The sequence below is a fragment of the Cannabis sativa genome, chromosome 5 (assembly GCF_029168945.1).
Source record: "Cannabis sativa cultivar Pink pepper isolate KNU-18-1 chromosome 5, ASM2916894v1, whole genome shotgun sequence".
In the NCBI taxonomy this organism is placed as follows: domain Eukaryota; kingdom Viridiplantae; phylum Streptophyta; class Magnoliopsida; order Rosales; family Cannabaceae; genus Cannabis; species Cannabis sativa.
Window position 1 is genome coordinate 52,404,973 of NC_083605.1, and position 27,721 is coordinate 52,432,693.

General features: G+C 31.8%; 1 protein-coding gene across 5 annotated transcripts; it reads left to right on the forward strand.

Moving 5' to 3' along the window:
* Positions 1 to 19,299: 19,299 nt before the first annotated feature.
* On the forward strand, positions 19,300 to 26,368 carry LOC115716550 (homeobox-leucine zipper protein HDG5). 5 transcript variants are annotated; one of them, XM_030645362.2, is made up of 12 exons: positions 19,300 to 19,445; positions 20,045 to 20,251; positions 20,377 to 20,564; positions 20,695 to 20,812; positions 21,461 to 21,649; positions 22,228 to 22,710; positions 22,831 to 22,935; positions 23,043 to 23,264; positions 24,108 to 24,279; positions 24,581 to 24,855; positions 24,988 to 25,083; positions 25,211 to 26,368. In XM_030645362.2, exons 2-12 carry the CDS (start codon positions 20,111 to 20,113, stop codon positions 25,664 to 25,666), a joined length of 2,445 nt encoding a protein of 814 aa, XP_030501222.1. In that variant the 5' UTR covers positions 19,300 to 19,445; positions 20,045 to 20,110; the 3' UTR covers positions 25,667 to 26,368. The 5 variants fall into 5 exon arrangements, with proteins under 5 accessions (XP_030501222.1, XP_030501224.1, XP_030501223.1 ...); XM_030645364.2 differs by lacking the exon at positions 19,300 to 19,445 and adding an exon at positions 19,459 to 19,615; XM_030645363.2 differs by lacking the exon at positions 19,300 to 19,445 and adding an exon at positions 19,578 to 19,773.
* Positions 26,369 to 27,721: the final 1,353 nt, after the last annotated feature.

A 27,721-nucleotide genomic window follows, 5' to 3' on the forward strand; every position in this document is an offset into this window, starting at 1 on the left:
TCAGCTAAGTGAAATGAGTACTCCTCCATTTATTTTCATTTGGTTAAGCTCAAAGGAAATCATCATTTACTTTTTATTCGCCAGATAGAAGCTATAGATTCCACATTTATGTTAGCGCTCCCACTCAATTGCACTACCTGTTGGGTTTTATGCCCTAAATAAAACTCCATTTTAATGTAATCCATTTTATTCAACATCAATAAAGAAACAGAAGTATTTTTCATTCATTTGTGTATGTTTTGGTTCATGTTATCAATTGCTTGTCTATTTGATTTATAAATTCATCTGAAACCCTTTTCACATACTTGATCCTGTTTATTGTGTTGTCAACACATTGAAAAGTAAACATGACTATGTGAATAAAGTTTCCTAGATTTATCAGACACATGGTTTTACTGATATGATAATCTACAACAGAGTTTACTTGCATTTGGAGAAATGCTATGTTCTTTCCAGAGCATTGGTTAAAGTAAAGGTCAGGTTGGGTGCATGGAGTATGCATCGGAAGGGACCGATATTGAACTTTGACTTAGATTTATTAAACTTACCGTAATATCTATTCAAGTCAATATCGCCTAGTTGATCCTAGATCAAATGATCTTAATCCTGTTATGATTAGGCTCAATCTCAAGAGGTTATTCATGTTCTTTGATTTGTTAGTTAAGCCTACTTTTGGGTCAGGGTGATATGTACATTTTGGGAACACGGTAGTGCAATTGAGTGGGAGCGCTAACATAAACATGGAATCTATAGCTTCTATCTGGGGAATAGTAAGTAAAGGATGATCTCCTTCGAGCTTGACCAAACAAAAATAAATGGTGGAGTACTCATTTCACATAAGCTAAAATATCATTTATACGGGGTTAAGTGTTTTAAGGATAAAATACATTGTAGGGTGTAACGGTAATCTAATCCCTTTACAGTGTAGATTATTCATATAGAGGATCATTGATCAAATTAGGATTATAACAATGGATAACTAATGATGTGTCTATATGGTGGAACATATAGAGCATTCTATACACTGAGAGTGCAATTGTAAGTTCAATGCGTGGATTCAACGAAGAATTAATAAGTCAGTGAATTTAGGTTATAAATTCTTGATCTGCTTATTAGAAGCTCGGTTATATAGACCCATGGTCCCCCCACTAGTTGAGATAATATTGCTTGTAAGACTCATATAATTGGTTTTGATTAATCAATTATAATTCTCAATTTAGACTATGTCTATTTGTGAATTTTTCACTAAGTAAGGGCGAAATTGTAAAGAAAGAGTTTTTAGGGCATATTTGTTAATTATGATACTTTGTATGGTTCAATTAATAAATATGATAAATGACAATATTATTTAATAATTATTTATAGTTATTAAATAGTTAGAATTGGCATTTAAATGATTGAATTTGAAAATTGGCGTTTTTGAGAAAATGAGATGCAGAAATGATAAAACTGTAAAACTGCAAAAAGTGAGGCCCAAATCCACATTGCCTAGGCCGGCCACATTTATAGGGTTTTTCATCTGATATTTTCATTAGTTTAATGCCAAATAATTCAAACCTAACCCTAGTGGAATGCTATAAATAGATAGTGAAGGCTTCTGGAAAATAACACTTTCACATCTGATTTCCTTCAGAGAAAACCTGAGCCTTCTCTCTCTAACCAAGCCGCCACCTATACTCTCTTCTTCTCTCTTGAATTTAGAACCACTTAGTGTTAGAGTAGTGCCCACACACAGCAAGTGATACCTCAATCATAGTGAGGAAGATCGTCAAGAAAGACATTCAATAAAGGAGTTTCAGCACTAAAGAAGGAGAGAAAGAGATCCAGGTTCAAATCTTGATAATACTCTGCGACATAAAGGATACAAGGGTTAGAGATATGAACGGAAGGAGAGATTTTATTCCGCTGCACCCAATGTAAGGTTTCTCATACTTTATATGTGTTTATTTCATAATCGTTTTAGAAGTTCATATTTAGGGTGTTAATCAACATACTTGTGAGTAGATCTAAGATCCTGGTAAAATAATTTCCAACACTACCGTGTTCCCAAAATGTACGTATCACCCTGACCCAAAAGTAGGCTTAACTAACAAATCAAAGAACACGAATAACACTCTTGAGATTGAACCTAATCATATCAGGATTAAGATCATTTGATCTAGGATCAACAGGTGATATTGAATTGAATAGATATTACGGTAAATTTAATATATCTAATCAAAGTTCAATATCGGTCCCTTCCTATGTATACTCCATACATCCGATACTGGTAAACTTTGCCAATGTCCTGGAAAGGACATAACATTTTTCCAAGGTGTAAGAATACCTATCGTTGATTATACCATGTCAGTCTAAATCCAGTGTTCTGACAAATCAGGGAATAAACTTTCGAACATATAATTAAGATTATATTCCACTGTGCTGACAACACTATAATCTTTAACAAATTCATATGTTCTGGACTTAGATAGAATTCATACATTATATATATAATCATGAAATAAATCATGTGAATCATGCAACATAAAATGTTATTTCTGATCTTTATTAATAAGTAAATCTGATTATATTGAAATGGATTTTATTTAGGGCACAAAACCCAACAAACTCCCACTTGCACTAATATAAAAAAAAAATGTGCATTTCAAATAATCATTAACACCTTGATATACAAATCAAGTGTAGTAGTAGTAAACTCCTCGTAATACGATCTGACAGGTTGAATTAAACACAACCTCTTTTCCACCATTACTCTTCCTTAATCACAAAATCCTTGATAATGTGAAATTACTCTCTATATGTCTACTCTCTTGGGATACTGGATTCTATACTTTTGGCAACTACTTTTTGGTTATTCAGGAAGTAACACTAGTAGTTAAGGCAAGTTGGAACAGTGTCACAAATGTATAGAACTTTCCTTAGACTGAATAAGTACCTTTCCTGCAACTTTAACATTCAGTCTCTTTCTGGTAGACTAAGAGACTTCAGATAGGTTTTTACACTTCTCCAAAATCACTACTCCACCCCCAGAGTAATCATCATTTTATCAGTAGACTTTCTAGCACAAAGGCAAGTCTTGAAATCTGATGTGGTGTATTCTAAGAGTTTTAAACACACCCTTATTGACTAACATATAGTTCCTCTCCTTAATCTTAAAATTTACTTGATTGTCTTCCAATGTTCTACTCCTGGATTAATCTGATACCTACTCATTACTCCCACTCAACAGCAGGTGTCTGGTCTAAGGCATACAAAAGCATATCTGAGACCTCTCACTATTGATTTAAGAAATTCTTTCATGGCTTTATCTTATCTAGAATAGTTGAGACTTTTCCTTAGATAAATAAAATCTATGCTTAGAAGTTGTGAAGCTTCTATAGATTGTCATTGGAAAGAAAATTCTTTAGCATCTTACTAAAGTTAGTTTCTTGCATTAGAGTAAGTAATTACCAGGTATACCTAAAGCCATAGGTTTAGATAAACTCAAACCTATAATACTAGGAACAGGAAGTTTTGTTAAGTCCATTGAATAGACTTATTAACGAAAATTTCCTTTTATGTCCTTGTAATAGAAAACTTTAGGTTACTCCATGTGAATGGACTAAACCATAGTTCTCACAATCCATTACTTGTTTAAACTCACAATAGATTTTAATCACTCATCTCTTCCAAGTCATAAGAAGAGTGAGTTCCTTGAAACCTCCCACTACGACAATGTACCGTAAATTATGTCTAAGAAAACTAAATGGTATTAACCTCTTTAGTTGTGTCAAGACAACAGAGACAGTGGGATCATCTTGTAACGAATAAGATGATAGAACACTTATGGAATCAAGAAAAAAATATCTCCTTTATTTGCTACTTTATTTTCAGACTTAGTCATTTGCCTAGAAAAGTAGTATTTGTTTAAACAAACACTTTTTTATCTAATGACTATGGGATAGTCCACCCCTAATCACTTAGAATAGCTAACAAACATGCAAACCAGGGTTAGCAGTTCTAGCTTTTCTTAAGATTTCGATTAGGTCATCCATGAATCTAGTAATGATTTACATTAAGTATACAACCATTGCATCATTCTGAAATTATATTACCATAGAAGGATTTAGGCAATGACTAGTAACAATTATCAATATGCAACTCGAATTTCTGGGGAGGTAAGTTTGGATATAATTCAAAAATCAAATTAATGATCTTTGAACTGCATATCTACTAACTATTTCTCCACCCCTATCAGTTCGCAAGATCTTTAACCATTTACCTTAATGGTTTATCACCATTGCAAGAAATTCATGAAATTTTTCAAACATTTCAAATTTCTTTTGCTTAAGGTAAAATCTAGAGTGATCGTTTTAAGAATACAACGAAGACTCATATCCACCCCTGAATGTACATCCATCTGCGAATGAGATGAACTTAATTTCAGTGGATATAGGCATATTAACTCTTTGCAGAGAATGATCTTGTCAAAACCACTATGAACAAGATACAAATGCCATAGATTTATAAAATATGTGGTTGTATCTTTTGATGACTTAAGTTTAGTTACATCAAAGAGTTCTTAGAATAGTGCAAGTGGATTCTGGTCACAGAATACTAAACTCATACAGTTTGAATCCATTGTTAGAAAATTGTTATGAAACACTTGTGAAAGTGTAACTGTATAATGAGTAATTCTTTCTTGGACCACCACTACTAATTTAACTCTAAGTCTGATTTGCCCATACAAGTAGGAGATTTCTAAGATTGAAGATTTATATCAATTGGGAATAGAATTTCGGGATTATAATCATATGCGTCATTTAATTTCTTAAGAGAAAATATAGAATGACATGAAATGATTTATAGACCATTCATCCAATGATATGTTATTGAGCTAATTCGAAATGAATAAGCTAAGAGGAATTAGGATAATTTCGTTGTTTAAATAAGAATCCAACGATGCTTCGATTAGCGAAAGTCAAAGTAATCTTATCTATATAATCTTGTTGTTTCATATCGTAAAAATACTAGTCTAAGGTGTCATCAATTGATGAACAGCTAGATGTCGCATATACAATATTTATCTTTCGAGATATAACACTATTATGTATGTCTAATGGTGAAAATCCATTAGGGATTTATCTCATTAGATAAACAAACCAAGTTAGACCAACAATGAAGATTCAAAATTAAACTACAACTTAATAACAGAAAATAACATGGTTCAATATAAATTCATACACAATTCAGAAATTATTAAACATATAGCAAGTAGGAATGACAAGTGAAAATACTAAAACATACAATCCTAAATAATTTCCAAGGTCTTCAACAAACTGATATCAGTGTCCCGTTTAGGCGAGAGTCAGTGATACCATCCATTGAATAGAGTTTTCAGCTCATCTAAAATGATAAACATTCTAGCAACCTTTTATTCGATCAAGATTGGAATCCAGCGTTGTCCCGTTTAGGCGAGAGTTAAGGCTATTCTATCTTATGAGTTTCCACCATTGTTTCATATTTTGTAAGTCAAATACAGTTGCCACCATTAAAGTGATCAATACAATATAAAACACTTACAAATATACTTATCTTTGGAGATTAAACGGTGCTAACTTGCTAATGAACGTTCCTCCATTAGGGAGGATTACTCACTAAAACAAAAGCTATGTAAAACCAACAATGGAGATCGAATGTCTTAATAATAAAGCTCATTATTTAAAGTGTATTTTCTTCTAATATTTATTTTAATCAATTTATTTTAAATGTATATTTATTTAATCAAAATTTCCAATTTAGAAAGAAAAATTCTAAATATAAATTTTAATTTAATATTTATAAATTATACTTAGATGGATATGAAAATAACGTGAATTATTTCCATCTTAGTGATAATTTCCAATAAATATTTAGAAAATTATTCAATTTAAGTTGTTTCAAAATTAATTTAAATTAATTTACAAGTCAAATTGAACTTTCTGTAAATATATATTGCATTTCAAAAAATGAAGTGTATAAAAATACTACTTTCGAAAATGCTTTAAAATAAAATAAAAAATAAATCCTAGAAAAATTATCTTAATTTTATGTTGGCCCAAAATTAATTAATAAAATTAATTTACAACAATTATATAATTTTTCTATTTAATTAAATATTTAAGAAAAATTTCAAATATTTAAATATCATGATTAAGAATCAACTTAAATATTAATTTTCTATTTAATTAAATACAGTAGAAAAATACTTCAAGCAAAACGGATAATATCTATCTAGACTTTTATTGACTAATTAATTTAATTTCTAATTATAATATACTTCAGTTCATATATTTTAGTTAATCATTAAATGAAAAAATCATTTATTTAAGTTGGTCCAAAATTAGAATAAATAATTTTCAACTTTAATCTATTTTTCAAATAAAATTTGAAATTTCTGCATTAAAGAAATGCAATTTCAAAATTTTGGGAAAAAGATTAATAAAATAAAATAAAAAATATATTTTGAAAATTATTCAAATTTAAGTTATTCTGAAATAAGATTCCAAACTTAAGATAATTTTCAACTTTAATTAAATGACATGAAAATAACAATATTTAAGTATCATGATGAAAATCAACTTGGATATTGAAATTTTCAATTTAATTAAATGTATTAAATTCAATAAATAAATAATTAAGTATAGAGGAAACTTAATTATTAATTCTAGTTTAATACTAGGAAAATATACTAAACTTAGATTGTACCAAAATTAATTATTAAACAATTAATTTCACAATCAATGATATTTTCCTATTTAATATTAGAAATAATAACTAGTATAGAAATAACTATCTAGAATATATATCATTAACTAAAAGTTTTTCTAAAATTAACTTTAAAATATTAAAATGAAAAATAAATTTCATATATTTTAAAAGTTAATTATGTTGCTAATTTAATTTTAATTAGGTTAGACTAATATAATTAACCTAATATAATTATTTAAATAAGGCAAATGGGCCTTCACAATTGGGGTAGTTCATGTGAGGGGGAGCTGGGTTCAGTATGTCGTACCCACTTCTATTGGCCCCCAACTCTCACACAATGCCCAAAAGAGAGGAATTTAACCTTTAAATAAACAATTGTTATTCATTGAATAAGCCCAAATCTAATTTGGCCTAAATAAAATTACTTATGTCAAATTTTATTTTAGCAACCTAATCCATTTACTTAGTAAAACTTAAATGGGCTTCCTATATGCATCTAAGCCCAATAGCAAACATATAGGCTCACACAAGTCAAATGATTTGGATGGACACTATCATGTTACTAGGTTTACACAGATGAAAGAAGTACCAAAATTACCTGTTACAAATTATTTATAAGATCTATTGACAATTGGACTATGATTAAAATCAGATCATTGGATCTGTCAACAAGTTAATCATAGCAATTTAGATCAAATAAATAATGGGTTTGTTAAAAAAGATTTTGAATAAACAATATAAATAAATAAACAAACATTGTCCATGTAACAAATGTGAAAAAAGATATTAATATAATTAAATTATTATTCTTAAACTAACCAACTAAATTTTGAAAAATTTATGGTTGTTAAAAACATACCTCAAAAATCTCAAAAAATTAGAAACTAATTTTAAAATATCTAAGTTTATTTGAATCAAATTAAATTAAATATCTAATAAGATCAATGATTTGAAAGAAAGAATCTTCAATATCACTTTCAAATCTTATAATTTAATGAAATTAAAATAAACCAATTTTAAAATAGATTTGGTTAGATAATTATTATTTTAGGAATAAAATAATAAATAAATAATAATTACCATAATTATATGTCAAAATATCTCAAATTAAGTAATATTCAAATTTCTACAAAATATCTAAGTTATTTAAATATTCAAGATATGATTTATAAATTTCCAATAAGGAAAAAAATGATATATATAGAAAATATCATTTTTAAACTTATAATTTATAAATAATTAAATATTTAACAAAATAACAAATTTTGAATTTGAAAATATTATGGTAAGTGTATCTATAAAAATATCTATGTTAATTTCAAATTTATTAATTATTTAATATGTCATATAAGATAATTTTAATATAATATTTTAAATAAAAAAGACAAAGTTATCTTTTAATTTAAAATATATTAAATATCAAAATATCTAATCTTATAATTAAATAATATATAAAGATTAAAGAAGTTAACAAATTTTTAAATCCTACCATAATAGGAAATATTCCAAAATGGAAATATTTAAAAAAAAAAGGAAATATTTCAAATTGGAAAAATCTAAAATTAGAAATATCGGATTTTGGGAAACAACCGCATAAAAAATTGGATTTTTAGGGAAAAAACCACAAAATTCGCAATTGATGCACCCACTCGACAGCCTTGAATCTCGATTTTCCAAAATTCATAAATTTTTCAATTTTTATCGAAATCGAGTTCCGTAAAAAACAAAATTGCTTAATTTTTCACAAGGAATCCAAATAAAATATTTTAAAAAATAGAAAAAATATTTTTCATGGAAAAATTTCGTACAACACATACATTCATCACATAAGCACATAAACCAACATGAAACCATCCAAATCAACACAAAATATATAAAACATCGTTTTAATTCATATTACATGAAAGTAAATCATTACCATGGCTCTGGTGCCAGTTGTTGGAAATATTTTACCAGGATCTAGATTTACTACTAAGTATGTTTTATTAACATCCTAATATGAATTCTAGAACAATGAAATAAACACATAAGAGTTTAAGAAACCTTACATTGGGTGCAGAGAAATATTATGACTCATTCCATTCAGATCTCTAGCCCTTGATTCCTTTCTGTAGCAGAGCATAATCAAGATCTGAATCTTGATCTCTTTCTCTCCTTCTTTGATGCTGATTTTCCATAGTCTTACATACTATAATTGAGGTACCACTTGATGTGTGTGGGCACTACTCTATCACTCAAGGGAATTTCGAAATTGGAAGAGAAGAAAAGAGAGAGAAGGGGCAGCTTGGCTTTTCTCTGAAGGAAACAATGTGCAAAGTTATGAGTTTCCTAAAGCCAACACTTTCTATTTATAAAATGCCCTCTAGGTTTAGGTTAGAATTGTGTGGCATTAAAATAATGGAAAAAATAAAATGGTAAACCTCTTGCATAGTGGGCGGCCCATATAAGGAAATTGGGCCTCACTTTGCAACTTTCCCATTTTGTTATTTTTCATTTCCATTTTCTCAAAAATACCAATTTTTCAATTTAACATTTTAAATACCAATTCTAATTATTTAATAAATTAAAAATAACTATTAAATAATATTGTCATTTAATATATTTATTAATTTAGACATATAAAGTATCTTAATTGATAAATAAACCTAGAATCTCTTTTCTTTACAATTTCGCCCTTGCTTAGTGAAAATTCATAAAGTAGACATAGTCTAACTTTAGAATTATAATTCATTAATTGAAATCAATTAACTGATTCTTACAAGCAGTATGGTCTCAACTAGTATGGGGACCATGGGTCTATATAACCGAGCTTCCAATAAGTCGAACTGAATTTACCAAGTAAGTTCCCTAACTTATTAATTCCTTATTGAATCCACTCTTAAAACTTGGAATTGCACTCTAAGTCATATAGAACGCTCTATATGTTCCATGATATAGACACGTCATTAGTTATCCATTGTTCTAATCCTAATGTGATCAATGATCCTCTATATAGATGATTTACACTGTAAAGGGATTAAATTACCATTACACCATACAATGTATTTTATCCTTAAAACACTTAACCATGTATAAATGATATTTCAGCTAAGTGAAATGAGTACTCCACCATTTATTTTTGTTTGGTTAAGCTCGAAGGAAATCATCCTTTACTTTCTATTCGCCAGATAGAAGCTATAGATTCCATATTTATGTTAGCGCTCCCACTCAACTGCACTACCGTGTTCCGAAAATGTACGTATCACCCTGACCCAAAAGTAGGCTTAACTAACAAATCAAAGAACACGAATAACACTCTTGAGATTGAACCTAATCATATCAGGATTAAGATCATTTGATCTAGGATCAACAGGTGATATTGAATTGAATAGATATTACGGTGAATTTAATATATCTAATCAAATTTCAATATCGGTCCCTTCCGATGTATACTCCATACATCTGATACTGGTAAACTTTGCCAATGTCCTGGAACGGACATAACACTTTTCCAAGGTGTAAGAATACCTATCGCTGATTATACCATGTCAGTCTAAATCCAGTGTTTTGACAAATCAGGGAATAAACTTTCGAACATATAATTAAGATTATATTCCACTATGCTGACAACACTATAATCTTTAACAAATTCATATGTTCTGGACTTAGATAGAATTCATACATTATATATAATCATGAAATAAATCATGTGAACCATGCAACATAAAATGTTATTTCTGATCTTTATTAATAAGTAAATCTGATTATATTGAAATGGATTTTATTTAGGGCACAAAACCCAACAGCACCTCCTTGTCAGAGGGTTTGGTTCGCATGGTGCAACCCCTCGACACCCAATGGACTCTATTTTTGAAATCGTCATATCTCCTTCTTTCCGTAAAAACTAAAATCGCTTAATTTTTCACAAGGAATCTAAATAAATTATTTTTAAAATGAAAATAAAATTATTTTCATGGATAAATTTTGTAATCCCCATTCAATATCAAATAACACATAAATTAACATGAAAACATTGTTGGATTTTGTGCCCTAAATAAAACCCATTTCAATATAATCAGATTTACTAATTAATAAAGATCAGAAATCATTTTATGTTGCATGGTTCACATGATTTATTTCATGATTATAAATTCTATTAAGTCCAGAACATATGTATTTATTCATGATTATAGTGTTTTCAATACAGTGGAATATAATCATGATTATATGTTCAAAAGTTTAATTCCCTGATTTGTCAGCTCACTGGATTTAGACTGGCATGATAATCAGCGATAGGTATACTTGCACCTTGGATAAGTGTTATGTCCTTTCCAGGGCATTGGCAAAGTTTACGAGTATCGGATGTATGGAGTATACATTGGAAGGGACCGATATTGAATTTGATTAGATATGATAAATTTACCGTAATATCTATTCAATTCAATATCACCTAGTTGATCCTAGATCAAATGATCTTACTCCTGACATGATTAGGTTCGATCTCAAGAGTGTTATTTGTGTTCTTTGATTCGTTAGTTAAGCCTACTTTTTGGTCAAGGTGGTACGTACATTTTGGGAACACGATAGTACAATTGAGTGGGAGCGCTAAACATAGATATGGAATCTATAACTTCTATAGGTATTTAGAAGTGAAACGATGATTTCCTTCGAGCTTGGCTGAATAGAGATAAGTGATTGAGATCTCATTTTAGTGATTATATTATTTCACTAAAATATCATTTATAGGTGGCCAAGTGTTTTAAGAATAAAATACATTGAAAGGGTGTTACGGTAATTTTATCCCTATGCAATGTAGATCATCTATAGAGGATCATTGATTATTAGGATTATAATAATGGATAATTAATAGCGTATCTATATCGTGGAATATATAGAGCGTTCTATGTAACTGAGAGTGCAATTCCAAGTTCTATGGTGGATGCAATGAGGAATTAATAAGTTAGTGAATTTACTTTGTAAATTCTAGATCTGCTTATTGGAAGCTCGGTTATATAGGCCCATGGTCCCCATACTAGTTGAGACAAACTGCTTGTAAGACTCAGTTAATTGATTTTAATTAATCAATTTTAATTCTAAAATTATACTATGTCTAGTTTATGAATTTTTCACTATGTTATGGTTTGATTGTGAAGAAATAGTGTTTTAGGGTTTATTTGTTAACTAAGAGACTTTATGGAGTCTAATTAATAAATATTATAAATGACAATTTTATTTAATAATTATTTTAATTATTAAATAAATAGTTTTGGCATTTATAGGTTTGAATTGGAAAATATGATATTATTGAAAAGAAGAATAAGTGGTTGAAATAAAGTGGCAAAATTGTAACTAGAGATTGGCCCTTTGAAGTGTACGGCCAACAAGTTATTTTTGCCCAATATTTTATTCCTGTTGAATCCATATAATTCAACCCTAACCCTATTGAAGATAGTATAAAAGGAAGGCTATGGTCTCTTCATCCAAACTAATGCCTCCAAAGCTAATAACCTAGCTTTTGATGAGACCTCTTCCTTCTTCTTTCTTCTTCAATTCGAAACACTTAGTCTTTCTTTACCAAATAATATTCAGCCATTAGTGATTGAGTAAGTGCCCAGACACATCAAGTTGGTCCTCAATCATAGTATGTAAGACTGTGAAGAATCCAACCAACAAGAAGGAGAGAAAGAGATCCAGGTTCAGATCATGATAATGCTCTGCTATAGAAAGGAATCAAGGGTAGAGATCTGAACGAAGGAGTCATTATATTCCGCTGCAATCAATGTAAGGTTTCTTAAACTTTATATGTGTTTATTTACATTGTTTTAGAAATTCATATTAGGATGTTAAATAACATACATGGTAGTAAATCTAGATCCTGGTAAAATAATTCCAACACACATCCAAATCAATACAATTAACATATTGATCGTTTTAAATTCATATTTCATGAAAGTAAATCATTACCATGGCTCTGAGGCTAGTTGTTGGGGATGTTTTACCAGGATCTAGATTTACTAACAAGTATGTTGATCAACATCCTGAATATGAATATCTCTAAAACAATGAAATTAAAAACATTAGAGTTTAGAAAACCTTACATTGATTGCAGTGGAATAATATGACTCCTTCTGCTCATATCTCTAACCCTTTGTTCCTTTCTATCGCAAAGTATTATCAAGATCTGAGCCTGAATCTCTTTCTCTCCTTTGGGTTGTTTACCACCCTCTTCCGCACTATGATTGAGTACTTGACTTGCTATGTGTGGGCATGGCACTCTATCACTATGGGCGAATTTGATTGAAGAACAATGAAGGAGGGTTCGAATCACTATAGAAGGTGTCTCTCATCTACTAGTTGTCAGAGAATGAAAACTAGGTTTGGTGGGTTGAAGATGAATAATTAGATGAGATGACAGCATCATGTTCCTTTTATAGTGTTTCCACTAGGGCTTAAGTTTGAATTATATGGATTAAAAAGAATAAAATATTGGGCAAAAACTCACTAGAGTGGCCGGCGACTTAAGGACCAATCTCTAATTAGAATTTTGCCACTTTATTTCACCAGTTATTCTTTGCTAATCTCTATACATCTGATACTGGTAAACTTTTCCAATTCCCTAGAAAGGACATAACACTTATCTAAGGTGTAAGTATACCTTATCGCCGATTATCATGTCAGTCTAAATCCAGCGATCTGACAAATCATGTGAATTAAACTTTTGAACATATAATCATGATTATATGATACTGTGTTGACGACACTATAACCATGAACAAATATATATGTTCAGGACTTAATAGAATTTATACATTCAATATAATCATGAAGTAAATCATGTGAACCATGCAACATAAAATAATTTCTGATATTTTATTAATTAGTAATTCTAATTATAATGAAATAGATTTTATTTAGGGCAGACAACCTAGCAATCACACCCTGAAGAATACTCCTTGACAGCAAAGACCCCACACCAAGCATGTTTAGAACAAATTGAGACGGTCCGCACCATGTTACAAGATAACAATAAAGGTGCATACAGGTCTGGCAAGTACAACAATAACTTGAAGTCAAAATTTCTACCCAAATGCTAAAATAGCGAACATCTCGGTAAGTGCTCTCACTTGCAAACTTGTTAATTAATTCCTTTAACATTTCATCGTGTAGGAACCCATAAAAGAGCTAGTACCCATTGCTTTGTAGCATGGCCTGCCATCACTCTTAAGTGATGGCTGTTCCAAGGTAAGTCGCGTAGGGGTAGGCACTACGTGATCTCAAAAGAGGACACTAAGCTATAAGCTTTTGTTACACGTAAGACCAGCTATGTGTAATCCACTTGCTCACAAGAGTAACTTCTTATATTACTCTTTCAGTTTCACATGCGTACTATGGATAACACCACAAGTGAAACTTGGCGAATAGCAAATGACCAAGAGACTTGCCTGCATAATGGTCGCTTGGGAGGCATCCATACCATACAATGCATCAAACAAGCACAAAGAACTTATGCAGATAAATTTTTGTTGAAAATATTCTACCAGGATCTAGATTTACTAACAAGTAGGTTGAATTAACATCCTAAATATGAATTCTATAAAACAATGAAAATAAACACATAAGGGTTTAAGAAAACCTTACATTGATTGCAGCAAAATATAATGACTCCTTCCGTTCAAGATCTCTAGCCCTTGATTCCTTTCTGTAGCAGAGCATTATCAAACTCTAAACCTGGATCTCTTTCTCTCCTTCGGGTTTGGTTACCACCGTCTTACTCACTATGATTGAGTACTCGACTTGCTATGTGTGGGCACGACACTCACTCACTCAAGGTTCGAATATGGTGAAGAGCAATGAAGTAGGCTAAAATCACTAAGGAATGAACTCTCTCATCTAGGTTGAAGGAATAGTCAAGTTGACATTAGTTGGATGAGTGAGAGTATCATGTTCATTTTATAATGTTTCAACTTTAGGGTTGAATTATATGGATTAGAAAAGAATAAAATATTGGGTAAAAATCCACATCATGGCCGTACACAATAGTGGACCAATCGCTTGTTAGATTTTTCCCACTTTATTTTAACCACTTATTCTTCTTTAAATGATACCATATTTTTCAATTCAATTCTATAAATGCCAAAACTATTTATTTAATAATTATAATTAATTACTAAATAAAATTATCATTTATGCAATTTATTAATTAGAGCATACAAAGTCTCTTAATTAACAAATTGACTCCAAAACCTCTTTTCTTCATAATTAAGCCCTTGCTTAGTGAAAATTCTTAAATAAGACATAGTCTAATTTTAGAATTGTAATTGATTAATTAAAATTAATTTACTGAGTCTACAAGCAGTATTATCTCAACTAGTGAAGGGACCATGGGCCTATGTAACCGAGCTTTCAATAAGTAGATCTGGAATTCACCAAGTAAATTCCCTAACTTATAACTCTGCCTTGCGCCACTATAGATTTGGAATTGAATACACTCTCAGTTATATAGAACGCTCTATATGTACCACGACATAGATACATTATGATTTTCCATTGTTACAATCCTAATAGTCAAAGATCCTCTATAGATAATTTACACTGAATAAAGATAAATTTTCCGTTCTACCCTTCAATGTATTTTATCCTTAAAATACTTAGCAACCTATAAATGATATTTTAGTAAACTAGTATAATTACTGAAATGAGATCACAATCATTTATCTCTATTCAGCCAAGCTCGAAGGAAATCATTGTTTCACTTCTCAATACTTATAGAAGCTATAGATTCCATATCTATGATCAGTGCTCCCACTCAATTGAACTACCATGTTTCCAAGTTGTAAGTATCCACCAAAACTAAAAGTTAGCTTCCACGAACAACTCTAAGAACATAAATAATACAACTAAGTTGAACCTAATCATATCAGGATTAAGATCGATAGACCTAATATCAACCATTGATATTGACTTAGAAAGATATAACAGTAAGTTTATGATATCTTATCTAAGATCAATATCTGTCCCTTCCAATGTATACTCCATACATCTGATACTGGTAAACTTTGCCAATACCCTGGAAAGGACATAACACTTATCCAAGGTGTAAGTATACATTATAGCTAATTATCATGCTAGTCTAAATCCAATGAACTGACAAATCATGAGAATTAAACTTTTGAACATATAATCATGATTATATTCCACTGTGCTGACGACACTATAATCATGAACAAATATATATACATATTTACATATGTTTTGGACTTAATAGAATTTATACATTAAGTATAATCATGAAATAAATCATGTGAACCATGCAACATAAAAGCGATTTCTATTGTTTATTAATTAGTAAATCTAATTATATTGGAATGGGTTTTATTTAGGGCACAAAACCCAATAATTTTAACTCTTAGAATAAGATACTAAACATGCCTCTAAGTCGTGCAGGCATACTTTGGCTTGACAAAGTAAATTTGAACCCTTACCTGTCAAGGCCATAAAAAGATACTCATGACGATCATATGTCCATCATAGATGGCTTTAAGGCTAAATAATAGTTGTGTTTGAAAATAGGCCAAAATAACAACATAAAACCCTTGAGGCTAGATATGAAATTGGTTCACATGCATGAGGCCAAGGCCTTGCGAGAACCATATATCCAAAAAAGAACTGGACAAAGCTCCTATAGGGGCCACGTACCGGGCTACAGTTAAGGCAGAGTTCCTTACTGGATCCAAGCCATGTTGAGTCATAAGATGAACATTCATCCATAATAGACTCACCATTAAGTCTCATACAGAGTTTCCAAGGAAACCACGTATGAGACTGAGGTTGCATATGCCTACATAGGCAGATTCTTGCCGAAGTCAAAGGAGGACAGAAAATTGGCTACCCACTTGAAACCAAGGCTCGGCCAAGGTTCTCAAGCCTTGAAAGGGTCGGTCAGGGTTCCATGACTCAGCAAAGAACTCACAAGGATCACAAAACCCAGGCATGAATAGACTAGCTTTATAGGGCAAAAGCCTAAAGTTGGCCAACTCCTAGGATTAAGCCTTAGGGCTGGCCAGGTCTCAAGCAAGACCTCCTAGGCTGGCCAAGGTAAGTTTTGAAGCCCAATGTGTGTTTTTCTTTCAAAACTTGAATATGTGCCTCGTATTCTTTATGACTCAAAGAGTCAAGAATCATAACGAAGGCCAGATTCGAATCTTTTCCATCGAAAAGTCACACATTAAACATTCCAAAACTTGTCATGAGGATCAATATACGAAAGGGATTACAGACTAAAATAAGAATCAAAAAGTTTCCAAGAGCTTAAAACTTGTTAATGGCATGTACAAAGAAAAGATACCAAGAAGAGAAGATGAGAAGTATACAGAGAGAGGATCAAAGATCCAAAAGTATGCCATGCAAAAAGCCAACACTTGGCTAGACAAGGTTGCACAATAGAGACCGCTACAAACATTACGGGAGCTAAAAAGTCCCTCTCCGACTAGATATTCGAACAGGGACTTGGGGGCAAATGTTATCCTAAATTTTATCCACCTGACGTGGCATGTTCACGTAAGCCAAAGATAGAGTATAGGTAGAGTACAACCTTGCTAGTAGCGAGACAGGGTCTCCATGCAAGATATGGTGAAACCGTTATGCAGCAACCGAAAGGAGTAAAGCGAGCCATCAAAGGGATGTACCAACATCCCTATCTAGCCAAGAGAGGCTTATAGGCCGGCCAGGGTGAGCATATAGGCCGGCCAAGATCTAGGCACAAGCTGGCTGGCCAAAAAGTGACTTCTAGACTAAGGGAGCTTCCGTTCGGCAAGGCAACCTGACCTCTACAAGGAAACAGTGTACAAAGCTGTCCTCAACTTGCAAAAGGCTGGCCTTCACATCAAAAGGCTGGCCTCCTCCTAGTAGAGCTATAGTGACCTACAGGATCCTGGCAGACACATGACCTACCAGAACCTGGTAGGAACATGGCAGGCCAGACCTCAACCTGTAGGCCTTCGCCAGCCAGATCTCAACCTGCAGGCCATGGTCGGCCAGACCTCCCTTGTAGGTCTATGGGCGGCTAGGATTAACATGGCTGGACTCTATGTACAACCCAAAATGTGGACGACAAGCTACCTACGAATTGTGCCCTTTAACAGCCCAACAAACTGATGATAAATATCTACTTTCAAGGGATAGTTTAGTCTTTTGTATTTAATCAATTTAATATGTAAATATCTAAGGGTTTTATTGTAAATTAGGATTTCAGGCTTGGGCTTAACTCTAACCTAGAAAACCTAAGTCACTAAGCCTTCAAATCACTATAAGTCAGAAACTCTAGTCTCTCTTTCTCTCTCTCTCTGCTACACGTCCAATAGGGCCTCCTCTCTTCATCTCTCTCACACGCCTCTAAGGCAATATGGCTCCGTCATTAGAGATTTGCCTACTAATTCATGTTTTGTATGTTTATAGAGAGCTATATCAAATCCCACCTATGACAATTTAAATAGTATTATCTTTAAGTATCAATACAACCAAAAAGAGAGTAGGTCAATTACCCGCTATCACAAGGGGGCCGAACATCTATAACAAATGTGTGTTTTATACTTTTTCATTATGTTTGTGTCACATGTGGCAAGCATCAGATCTATACAACCTTGCTGTCAGTTGATTACTTTTTAAGGTCAACAATATGATAAAAAATTAGAGTTAAGATCATATTTTTCTATCAAAAAAAAGAAAACCTATATTACTTTCTGCTATGTCTATAATCAATTATCTAATGTTTTGAGAAAATTATTATTCACAATCTTGATTCTTGTGAAGAAAAAAATGGTATAGCACGATGTTTTTATTTTTATTTAATTATTTCTTTTTTTGTGCTAATGAAAGAAGTATTGGAAATTTGGAAAACAATAAAAATCACATTTTTCCTAAGCACAAAATACTTACCTTATGTTTTCCTTGAATAGATGATTCGATACCCGAATTGACGATTGTGATTTATTTACTCTCTAAATCAGTGTAATTTCTAAATTTCTCTTTCTAACATTCCGTCATTGTTTTTATCAAAAAAAAAAAAAAAACTTTCCCTGATTGTCTTCAAGAAAAAAAAAATTCCATCATTGTCAAAGTCAATTCCAGTCCCCAAGCGGCTTACCTCTTAAAGGCTCGGTAAAAAAACGAAAAGAAAAAAATAAAATAAAAAAATAGGAGAGGCAAAAGGCCATTTCAAAAGAAAAAATATAAAAGGAAAGGCCAGCTAATACGCGAGTGTGACCACGTATCAATTAGAAAGGAGGGTGTATATCACGCGTCAGCACTCTTTTAAAACAGTGATAAGATAAGAAATATTATTGACTTTATTCATAAAAAAAATAGAAATAAAAATTATGACTTTGACTTTTGGTAAACACTGCCCGAGAAGGACACTCAAGTCCTCCACTCATTTTACGACATGTGTAAAATAACAGCTGACGAGGAGAGATGCGTTGATCTGTTTCTTTCTGTTCAAAAATGAAAAAAGAAAAAAAGGGAAACCCTCGCATTTATTTACCAACCACGGTAAAATCAATAAATTTGCGATTTATTATGGCGTTGAGTCATGAGTGAGTGGTATTGATATACATTATTATATATATTTATTTATAAAATTGTAAGGAAGACAGAGAAAGGAAAGGAGAGAGAGATTTTGGATTTTGGATTTTTCTTTTTCATGTTCTTCATTTTCCATCAAAGACGCCGACAGAAGAAAGGTGTGTGCATGGCCATGTTATTTACTCTCACCCTCTCACAGTCCTTGTGTTTAAATATATATTGGCATTAATTCACTTTTCTTCCTCTGCTTTAAATATTTTCAAACATTCATTTATTTTGGTTTCTACGCAGCTAGTAGTATTATACTACTCAGCTATACATATTTGAGGTTTTCCATCTCCTTTATTGTTATTATAATTAATTATTAATATTAATTTGTTTTTTCTCTCGTTGGTCTTGAATATTGTCTTCATCATATTCTTCTTTAATGGTGCCTCGCTTGATTTATTTTCAATGTTTACTACTTCATTTTGACTTGACTGATAAGTAAGATATTACTTTTAGGTGCATATATTCTCATATGGAAACTCATATTTGTTTTTTTATTCTTTTTTAATATAAAATAAAAGCAATCGGGAAAATTTCGATTAAAAAGAAGAAACGAAAAAAAGGATTTTTTTAATTTTGTTGTTTGATTATTCTTTTCCGACTCAAAATTGTGTCACCGTCGCAATGGGCGATTTTCCTCTGCATGTTTCATATTCGGAACTATGTAATTGTTTAACTTTTGGTACTAACAAAATTGATATAAATGCAGCTTTAAAACGATTCGAGCTCTCTAAGTGAAGAAGACGAAAAGGTATATATAGAGAGAGAGAAAACCATGTATGGAGATTGTCAAGTAATGTCCTCCATGGGGGGGAACGTAGTTTCCTCAGAAACTTTATTCTCATCTCCGATCCAAAACCCTAACTTCAACTTCATCTCTACCATGCCTTATCAACCCTTCTCCACCATCCTTCCGGTAAGTTTTGATGACTTTTAAAAACATAGGGATCTTTTTCCTTTCGTTTATTTTCCAGCCGCTAGCCCCATTTTGTTTTCATGGTTGCCAAACAACGTTGACATATAAGAAAGTTTTGTTCACAGAAGGAAGAACACTCGCTGTTACATAGGGGAAAGGATGAAATGTTGGAGAGCGGTTCGGGTAGCGAGCAGATGGAGGAGAAGTCAGGGAATGAACAAGAAAATAGCAGTGATCAACTACTGCTTCAGCAGCAAGGCAAAAAGAAACGGTATCACCGCCACACTGCTCGTCAGATCCAAGAAATGGAAGCGTAAGTATAGTACTTCTTAAATCATAATATTAAACACTAAGTTTAGTTTATTGTTTTGCTTTTTTTTAAGGGGAGAAATTTTATTTGCAAAATGTCAAAATAAAAATAAGTTTATTACACATTTTTGCAGATTGTTCAAGGAATGTCCACATCCAGATGATAAGCAACGGATGAAATTGAGTCAAGATTTGGGCTTGAAGCCAAGGCAGGTCAAGTTTTGGTTCCAAAACAGGCGTACCCAGATGAAGGTATCAACATTTTTGTACTTTACTCTAATATCCATCTACATGCAAAACCAAAAAAAAAAAATAAAATAACCCTAAGATAATGGCAAAATATTGCTCATTTTTCTAGCACGATCCCCTATTAAACGGGGTTTTAATTGCTTGATCGTATTAAAGTTTTTCCTTTTCCCTAAACGGCTCTTTAATTATATTAGGGTTGGAAAAGACAGGAAGATATCTACCTTATATTTTAATCAATATTTATCTAGTCTTTCTTTTCTTTTCTTTTTTTTCTGGTTTATTATCACCCGTCACCAACTTTTTATTTATAAAGTAATAGAAATAGAAATAGTTAATGTGGAGTCTGTATATTTCATAAATGAGCTAGGGATGCGCAATAAACCGCTACCTAATCTTGTGCTTCCAAAAGTTTGAACAAAATAAATGCTTTGTCATTTAGGGTTACGGGAGGTGGAAAATAGAGTATTGTTTGATTTTGTTTTTCTTTTTTTCTCTTTTTTCTTCCAGGTATTTGCGGAAAGGTCTTAACTATAGCTACGTTTATCTTTTTGGACGTTTAACTTAATTAATTATGATTGTTGGTCTGTATCTTTGTTTTAATACCCTAATTGTAATTAATTTGATATTACACAATTTTATTATCTTAATTAGGCACAACAAGACCGTAACGATAATCAGATACTTAGAGCTGAAAATGAGACATTAAAGAATGAGAATTTCCAGCTTCAGGCGGCGCTTCGTAATGCTAGTTGCCCTAATTGTGGTAGTCCGGCTGTGATGGGAGAGATGGGTTTTGACGAACAGCAGCTTCGCCTTGAGAATGCAAGACTCCGAGAAGAGGTAAATTAATTAATAATATAACATTGTTAATTTTAGTGTGCTCAGGTTTATTAGCTTGGTTTTTACAAACTTTAATTTTGGTCATTATCTCAAAGCGTAGTATGGTGTCTTATTATATAAGTACTAGTACATATAAGAGCACCCAATAATTTCTTTTTCCTATCATTTAAAATAAATTATTAAAATATCTATTTTACATTAAATTTTTTTCTATTTTTTTAATATTGTATTTATTTTAGATATATAATATTAACTTATACACAAAAAAAAATAATTTAAATTTTAAAGAACTAATAAATTAAGTTTAAGAGTAATGTATTTAAAAAAAACAAAAACTTAAAGAGTAATGAATATTCCTGCTTACTATATCTGATGTAAATATTTATATACAATAGAAAACATGTTATATGCTATTTTTTTTTCTTAATAAATTTATGTTTTCACTTCAAATTTATAGAGGATGTGGCCTTGGACACTGGCTATATACTACCAAATAGCAGAACTGATCTTTTATTATTTAACAATATTTATTATTCAACTAAAAAATAATTTAGTTGTTATCATATGAAAACCATCAGTTGGATCGATATTACTGCATGACTCCGAGATTTAGTAGCCGGACAATTGGTGGAGGTCCTCATCATCCTCTAATGCCACCATCTTTGGACTTGGACATTAGCATCTACTCTAGGCACTTCCCTGACCAAATGGCAACTGGAAACGGTCACAACATGGTTCCAGTAGTTCCAATGTTGCCTCATCAGGAACCCTTCCCAGACAACGGTCTTCTCCTCGAAGAAGAAAAATCACTTGCCATTGAGCTCGCCACCTCTTCTGTTAACGAGCTGGTGAAGATGTGCCAGTCGGGCTCGCCTCTCTGGATTCGAGACTCTGAAAATGGGAAGGAAGTTCTTAACGTTGAAGAGCATGCAAGGATGTTCCCATGGGCCATGAACCTCAAGCAAAATAATGATTCGAGCGGTTTCAAGACTGAAGCAACTCGTGATACTGATGTTGTTATCATGAATAGCATCACTCTGATTGAATCTTTCCTTGATTGTGTAGGTTTTTAACTTTTTTCTTTCTCAACTCCCAAACTCATGTTCTTCTATGTATATATATTTTTTATTATTAATTCGTCTTGATATGGAGTGAAGTGTTGTTTTTGCTAACTTTTGTAGAGTAAGTGGATGGACTTGTTCCCTTCTATGGTCTCAAGAGCTAAAACCCTTCAAGTAATCACAACCGATGCTTCTGGCCAGCCAATCAATGGTTCACTTCAGCTGGTATAATAATCAACATTAACTAGTCGTATTTTCATTTCGTCAAAAATTTCTACGTACGAAATGTTATAATATTTGCACATTTCTAAATTATTGATTTACTTGTACAGGTGTTTGCCGAGCTACAATATCTTTCCCCACTGGTTCCCTCTAGGGAAGCTCATTTTCTCCGATATTGCCAGCAAAGCCCTGACCAGGAAAGAACTTGGTTCATCGTTGACTTTCCAGTTGACAGCTTTCACGATATCCTTCAATATCAACCTTCACTTCCCAGATATAGGAGACGCCCCTCTGGCTGTATCATCCAAGATATGCCAAATGGATACTCAAGTGTACGTACATATAGTAATTAATTAAGTAAATATTACAATATATTTACACTGTTATGTTATCTTATAATATGTTTGATCAAGATTCTTTAGCATATGGAAAGGATAATACCTTATATATAAGATCCCAAAATTACCTGCCAAATTATCAATTGGTTTGGAGATAGAATTCTATTGAAAAAAATTATTTTTAGTAACAACCTTTTACTCACAATAAAACGTTACTAAAATATACTATTTATATAAAAATTGTCACTAATTTAGTTTTAGTCGCAATAAATAAATAATGTTACTAAACAAACATTTACTCATTGACTAATACTTTTAGCCACGTACTTTTTAATCAAAACATATATATAAATAATGATTTATAATTAGTAATAATTTTCTCACTTTTATTGATAAGTTTTGTTGTAAATGAAAGTAGAAAATTATTTAGTATCCCATGCATCGTACCCACTTTCATCCTAAATTTTAGTTACTTGTGTTTTGGGAATAATAAGCCCAAAGAGCTATTTGTATTCTAGCTGACCAAAATTAGTGCGTAAAAAATAGCTATTATCTTGAAGAACATGTTAGATAATCTCAGTATCTTGACTCTTGAGGAACATGTTAGAAAGATAATTCGACTCTCATTACCAGTTCATTTTTAAACCTCGTGCAACTTACCTTACACACTCATTTTTTTCCTGAATTCTAACACTCACTCTCATCCTAAATTCTAACATATAATAACTAAATAAAACTGAAGTTGAATGCTAGAAGTAATTTCATTAATTCTATGAAAGATAGGTAATTTATTTTATTTCATGAGTTTATTATAATTATTTACATACATATATACAGGTCACATGGGTTGAACATGCTGAGATAGACCAGGAGAAGACAGTTCATCAAACTTTCAGTCACTTTGTCCAAAGTGGAATGGCCTTTGGAGCTCCCCGCTGGTTAGCTCTCTTGAAGAGACAGTGTGAAAGGATTGCAAGTCTCATGGCTAGAAATATTACTGATCTTGGAGGTAACTCTTAACATTTATATAATGATAAATATATGTATACATATATATATATATATATATATGTATAACATTCTAATTAATCGAATATGTACCGTACAACGAAAAACAATACCATGTTTAATTAGACTGTGATTCTATGTATATTTTGTCAATGCATACACACATAATAAGGAGCAATTACATACTACAATTCACACATTTTATTGAAATATACATGTTTTCTTTTTCATGTTATATGTTCGCATGTTTACTCTTTTGATGTTAAATTTACGGATTATGATATTTAATTTGTGTTGCACAGTGATGCATTCTACTGATGCAAGGAAGAACATGATGAATCTATCACAGAGAATGTTTAGGACTTTTTGTGTGAACATAAGCACCTCTGGCGGACAGTTATGGACAGCTTTATCTGATAATCCGGAGGACACAGTTAGAATAACCACAAGAAAAGTTACTGAGCCTCAGCCTGGCCAACCCAATGGTCTTATTCTTAGCGCCGTTTCAACTACTTTTCTACCATTCCCTGATTACCAAGTCTTTAATCTATTGAGGGATGAAGGCCGTAGATCCCAGGTGATCATCCATAACAATCTTATTTACTAATTATAGTTCTTTTATACATGTATTATTATATATATGCTATTTCTTTTTCTTTTTTTATTTACTTTCGACTTACATTCTAACTAATACATTGTTGTTTGGCAGCTTGAAGTACTTTCAAATGGGAATTCTTTACAAAAAATAGATCACATTGCCAATGGTTCCGACCCAGGAAACTGTATTTCTCTTCTTCGAATTAATGTATGCATATTTCTCGTACCTTTTCGGTCAATTTGTGTTGTATATATATATATGTCATTGTACCTAGTCCAACTTCATTGTTATTTTTTTTATGTATGCTTATATAAATATATATTTATTGATGCAGGTGGCCAGCAACTCAGCACAACCCATGGAGCTGATGCTGCAAGAGAGTTGTACGGACAAATCAGGCAGTGTTGTAGTCTACTCCACTATGGATGTAGACGCAATCAAGCTGGCTATGCAGGGCAAGGATCCATCCTTCATCCCTATCCTTCCATCGGGCTTTGTCATTGTTCCGGTTGAACTCGCATCAGAAAACAACAACGCCACTGGTAATAAATCTGGCTGTCTTCTCACAATTGGCCTCCAAGTCCTTGCTAGCCCAGATCCCACGGCCAAGCTCAGCCTCCCTAGTGTCAATGCCATCAACAACCATCTCAGCAACACTATTCGACAGATCATGGCTGCTCTCGGCAGCACTGCTGCTGCTACTACTTGTGCTGACAATAATGGTGGCTCAGGGAGCTCCTCTGGTGTTGACCATGGCACTGCTACTACCGCTGATGGCCCCAGCCAATAGAGAGTTTTGGAGGAGGGTTTTCTATGAGTTTCTTTTCTACCTTTACTTTGACATACTCACTTAGGGTTTGGAAAAAGGGTAGAAATGGAACTCTCTATCTATCTGTAGTACTTCATTCGTTTAGTTTTTTTTAAGTTTATTGTGACTATAGGTTTGGGTGGGTGTGAGCATTTGGATGAAATGGTAGTAGTGGAGCCTTGAGTGGACTATAGGACTATAAGCTATGAGTACGTATGCAGTAGTAGAGTGAGTTAGTGATGAATGATGATCCTTTTGGTAAATAAGTGGGTTCGAATTACTTTGGGGTTGCGTAAGTTTTTTGAGATGGGTATTAAATATTTTGGGTAGGTGGTGGGTTGGTGTTTGTTGAGATTACGAAAGGTGTGGTTTTAATTTCAAGATGGGAGTTTTAAAGAGGGGGAGTCAAGAGCGCACCAACTATGACCCTTGGTTTCTGGTAAGGCTCAAGAAACAACAATTCTGTTTGAATATTGTTAAAAAAAATAATTTTACAAAAAAAAAAAAAGAAAAATTAGTATTCATGCATTATGGGGCCTCACCAGTCAGCAAGGGGGTGTGGTTCGGGTATTGACTCCTGCTTTATATATAGTGTGTCTCTGTTTGTCTTTTTGTGTTTTTATTATGTGAATTCAATGCTCCTTTTATATATTTTCATTGATAACAATTTATTTCGTTTTAGTATATCTTTGTCGTTTTGTATACAAAGCTCTCGATCTTCTCCTTTCTCTTTCTCTGTCTAATATATGCATTGTCTCTATTAATCTAACTCTGTGTTTAGTAGTAACTTCTTTTTCTTTGCAGTAGTTGCTTATGTCCATACATAGGAGTGTAAATAGATCTGATCTCACCGAAATCTGTTGAAGATCCACTCAGAGCCCCATCCTGTTGTGATATGTGGGAAAATTACAACTAAATCAAATCAACTAAAATTTATACAATCAAACAACTAGCAAAAACAAGATTAATAATCAATAGTAATTAATAAAAAATAGGGATGAACAAAAAATTAAAAATAATTAAAGCAGTTAAATAATAAAATTAACACCAAATATATATACTAGTTCAAGTCCAATGAATTGATGTGATTTATTACTCCATTTTAGTTTTGGAACACCATCGAATAGAGACGTTCATCAGATTCAATCCGCACTTTTTTTGTCAAACAACATCCAATCCACACTAAGTGCGGATTTTATATTTTGGATCCAATTCGATTTGCATAACAGTTTAAATTCAATCAACAATAGTGCGGATTGGATCGGTTAATTTTTTCAATGATAAATTATTATTGGATCGGTTAATATTTCATTAGAGAAAAATTAAAAAAAAAAACTATTGTTTTTTAATTTCCAATAATAATCTATTTCCATCTCCATTTATATACAAATCAAACTAATATACATATATATATCAACTAGATGGAAGTTACGTGCCGAGCCACGTAAATATTAGTTTTATTTAAGGTTTGGTGTTTTTTTTTTAGATTTAGGTACTTAAAGTGGTATGAATATCTTGAGCGATTTGTTTTTATAAAAGTTAAATTTGTGTTCGTGTATTTGATTAATAAAACATAGTTGTGTCTACAAATTTATGATATGTACATTGTTATTAATAATAAAAAATAAGTTAATTTTAATATTTACATACTAATATTGTAGTTATTCTTCATGTGAAGAAATAATTTATGATAAGTCATACCAATATATGACTTTAACAGTTATTATTTGTTTCTGAAAAATTCAAAGGAACAATATACATATTTTACAAAATTTAAAAGAAACATTATGTAGCGAAAAATAAAGAAAAAGTGGCACCTTAAAATAGAGGAAAATAATTAAAAAATAAAGTCTTAATATAGAATACCTTATGAAAAATTAATCAAAGCATAGTGAAACTTTATTCTAATCTTCCATCGAGTCGGCTCTCTGAATGGTAAATTGATTGTATTTTGGACTGATCGTTTGTTTTGTATCGACATACAACTTGATTCTCTATTATTGGCTGATAATTTTCCGTAATTTTTTAGACAAACAA